Here is a 2371-nt window from a genome sequence, read left to right on the forward strand (position 1 = left end):
AATTCCCAGAATCACCAAATCCCGGAATTCCCAAATCACGGGATAATTGCAATCCCAGGCAGGCCGTGGGGGGGTGTGGTTGTGCCTATGAAGGGTCAGGCGGGTGTCCCACCCCCCAGATCTCAAATCCCAACAATCCCAGGATCATCCCCGAGCCCTCCAACACCCCCCATTCCCAGATTTTCCCCTTCTCATTCCCGGTTTTTTTTTTCCCGTTCCAGGCCATCTGGCTCCTGTGCACGGGCGCCCGCGAAGCCGCTTTCCGGAACATCAAAACCATCGCCGAGTGTTTGGCCGACGAGCTCATTAATGCAGCCAAGGTACCCCAAAACACCTTAAAACCATCCCAAAAAATTCCTTCTCCAGAGTTTCCCAAAATCCCAACACCCTCCCCAAATAAACCTCCAAAAAAATCCCCCCCAAACCCCTCAAAACCCCCTTAGTTGGAATGAACACCCAAGGCCTCCCCAAACGCCCCTCAAACCCTTTAAAATCCTCCCCAGAATTCCCATTTTTCCTGCTTTTTCCCAGGGCTCTTCCAACTCCTACGCCATCAAGAAGAAGGACGAGCTGGAGCGCGTGGCCAAATCCAACCGTTAAGAATTCCCCTCGGGAATTGGGGGGGGAGGAGGAGGAGAGACCCCCCCCTCCCCAAATAAACCCACGTGTGGGGGGTTTGTCCTGGAGGTCGTTCCGAATCCATCCCCAAAAAAAACGGGCAGGGGGTCTGGGAATTTGGGGTCTGGGGGTGGGAGGGGGGTGTTTCGTTCCGAATCCATCCCCAAAAAAACCGGGCAGGGGATCTGGGAATTTGGGGTCTGGGGGGGGAGGTGTTTGGGGAGTATTTTTAGGGATATTTGGGTGTTAAATTCCAACCCCCCCTCTCCCCCCCAAAAAAAACCCGGAACGCTCAAAATCCGGGACCACTCTTCCCTGAAAAAACCAGCACACGGGACGTTTGGGAAAGAAGGAAAAGAATCCGGTTTATCCCAGTAAAGTGCGACTGTACAGGAGGGGGGGCCCAGATACAACGGTCTGGGAATTTTGGGAATTCTCTGGACGCGTGGAATTCCGATCCAGATGATCCCACTGGCTCCACCCCCCATCCCGAAACCCCCGCCCTCCTGGGTCTGTGCCATTCCCGAGGGATTTGGGAACAACGCCGGGCTTGGAGACCTAAAACTATGGGAATTCCCAGGGCGTAAAACCCTTGGAATGGGATCCCAGGGGTCAGGGATTATGGGGATTCTTGGGATTGGGAAGAGGAGGGGCGGGAAGGGATGGGAGGATATTTGGGAATCGCTGTGGGTGGAGAGAGGGAATGGGAAGGCACCGGGAATGGTGTGGGATTAGCGGGATGAGGGTAGGCATGGATGGGGGTGACCATAGGATTTCTGGGATAGCTGAGTTGTTTGGGATAACTGGGGTTTTGGGGATGATTGTCAGGTTTTTGGGGGATAACCGGAGGGGGTTTTGGGATATAGCTAGGTTTTATGGGATAACTAGGATTCTAGGAATGCTGTGGGAATTTACAGAATTATTGTAAGATTTCTGGGATAACTGGGGGGGGTTTGACTAGAGGAGACCGGGACGACCCTCAGGGAATTTTTTTGGAGGGCCCTTCCCACTTTTTTTAACGGATCTCTTCACTCCCACCCCCTTTATTCCGGGAAACACCCGGAACTCTGGAAAAAAGGGGGGAAAACACCCCCAAACCGCTCCAATCCCCCCCAAAAAATACCACGAACCGTGTGAGGCCCCGCCCCTAAAAATAAGCCCCTCCCACCCCGCTTTTCCAATCAATAATCCATCGAATTCCTGGAATTCTGGGGGGGGGAGTGAGCAAAACCCCCCCCCCCCAAACCATCTCCAAGACCACCCCCCCCTCCCCAAATTATCCCAAAACCCCCCTCATTAACGATCAGCTGTTGAGGCCCCGCCCCCAACCCCCTCTTAGCCCCGCCCCCCCAGGTGGGCGGGGCAGGAGGGGTGGGCGTGGTCACTTGTAGAGGAGGTGGACGCGGCTCCCGTCGCAATTCCCGCGTCCCAGCTTCTCCGCCTGCTCCGACACGAGGCAGCGCACGAGGGGCAGGTTGGGCTGGTAGAACGGGGGTCCCGCCGTCCCTCCCCCACCACCCGAGGGGGCTGCAGGGGGTGGGGGTGTCCCCATTCCCGGTGGGAAGTGGTTGTTGTCCCCGTTCTCCCGCTGCGAGGGGTTGGAGGGGCGGCGGCGGCGGGAGCGGAGCTGCTGCCGGTCCTGGAGCTGCTGCCGGAGCTCCGACACTCGCTCTTCCTTCTGGGAAACGGGAATGGGAATTCCCCTCGTCTGGGGGGTCCCCCCAAACCCCATTGGGGGTGTCCCCCTCCCCCC

General features: G+C 57.2%; 1 protein-coding gene across 1 annotated transcript in view; it reads right to left on the reverse strand.

Moving 5' to 3' along the window:
* Positions 1-1992: 1992 nt before the first annotated feature.
* LOC114073479 (gamma-aminobutyric acid type B receptor subunit 1-like) overlaps positions 1993-2371 on the reverse strand; it is a 3512-nt gene continuing 3133 nt past the window's right edge. Inside the window, exon 2 of the mRNA XM_027911223.1 lies at positions 1993-2296. Within this exon, the coding sequence (XP_027767024.1) occupies positions 2000-2296 (297 nt within the window). The 3' untranslated portion in view covers positions 1993-1999. The remainder of the gene's footprint in view (positions 2297-2371) is intronic.

Source organism: Empidonax traillii, unplaced genomic scaffold (assembly GCF_003031625.1).
Source record: "Empidonax traillii isolate 1590-97213 ecotype Southwest subspecies unplaced genomic scaffold, ASM303162v1 scaffold6583:size5892, whole genome shotgun sequence".
Lineage (NCBI taxonomy): Eukaryota > Metazoa > Chordata > Aves > Passeriformes > Tyrannidae > Empidonax > Empidonax traillii.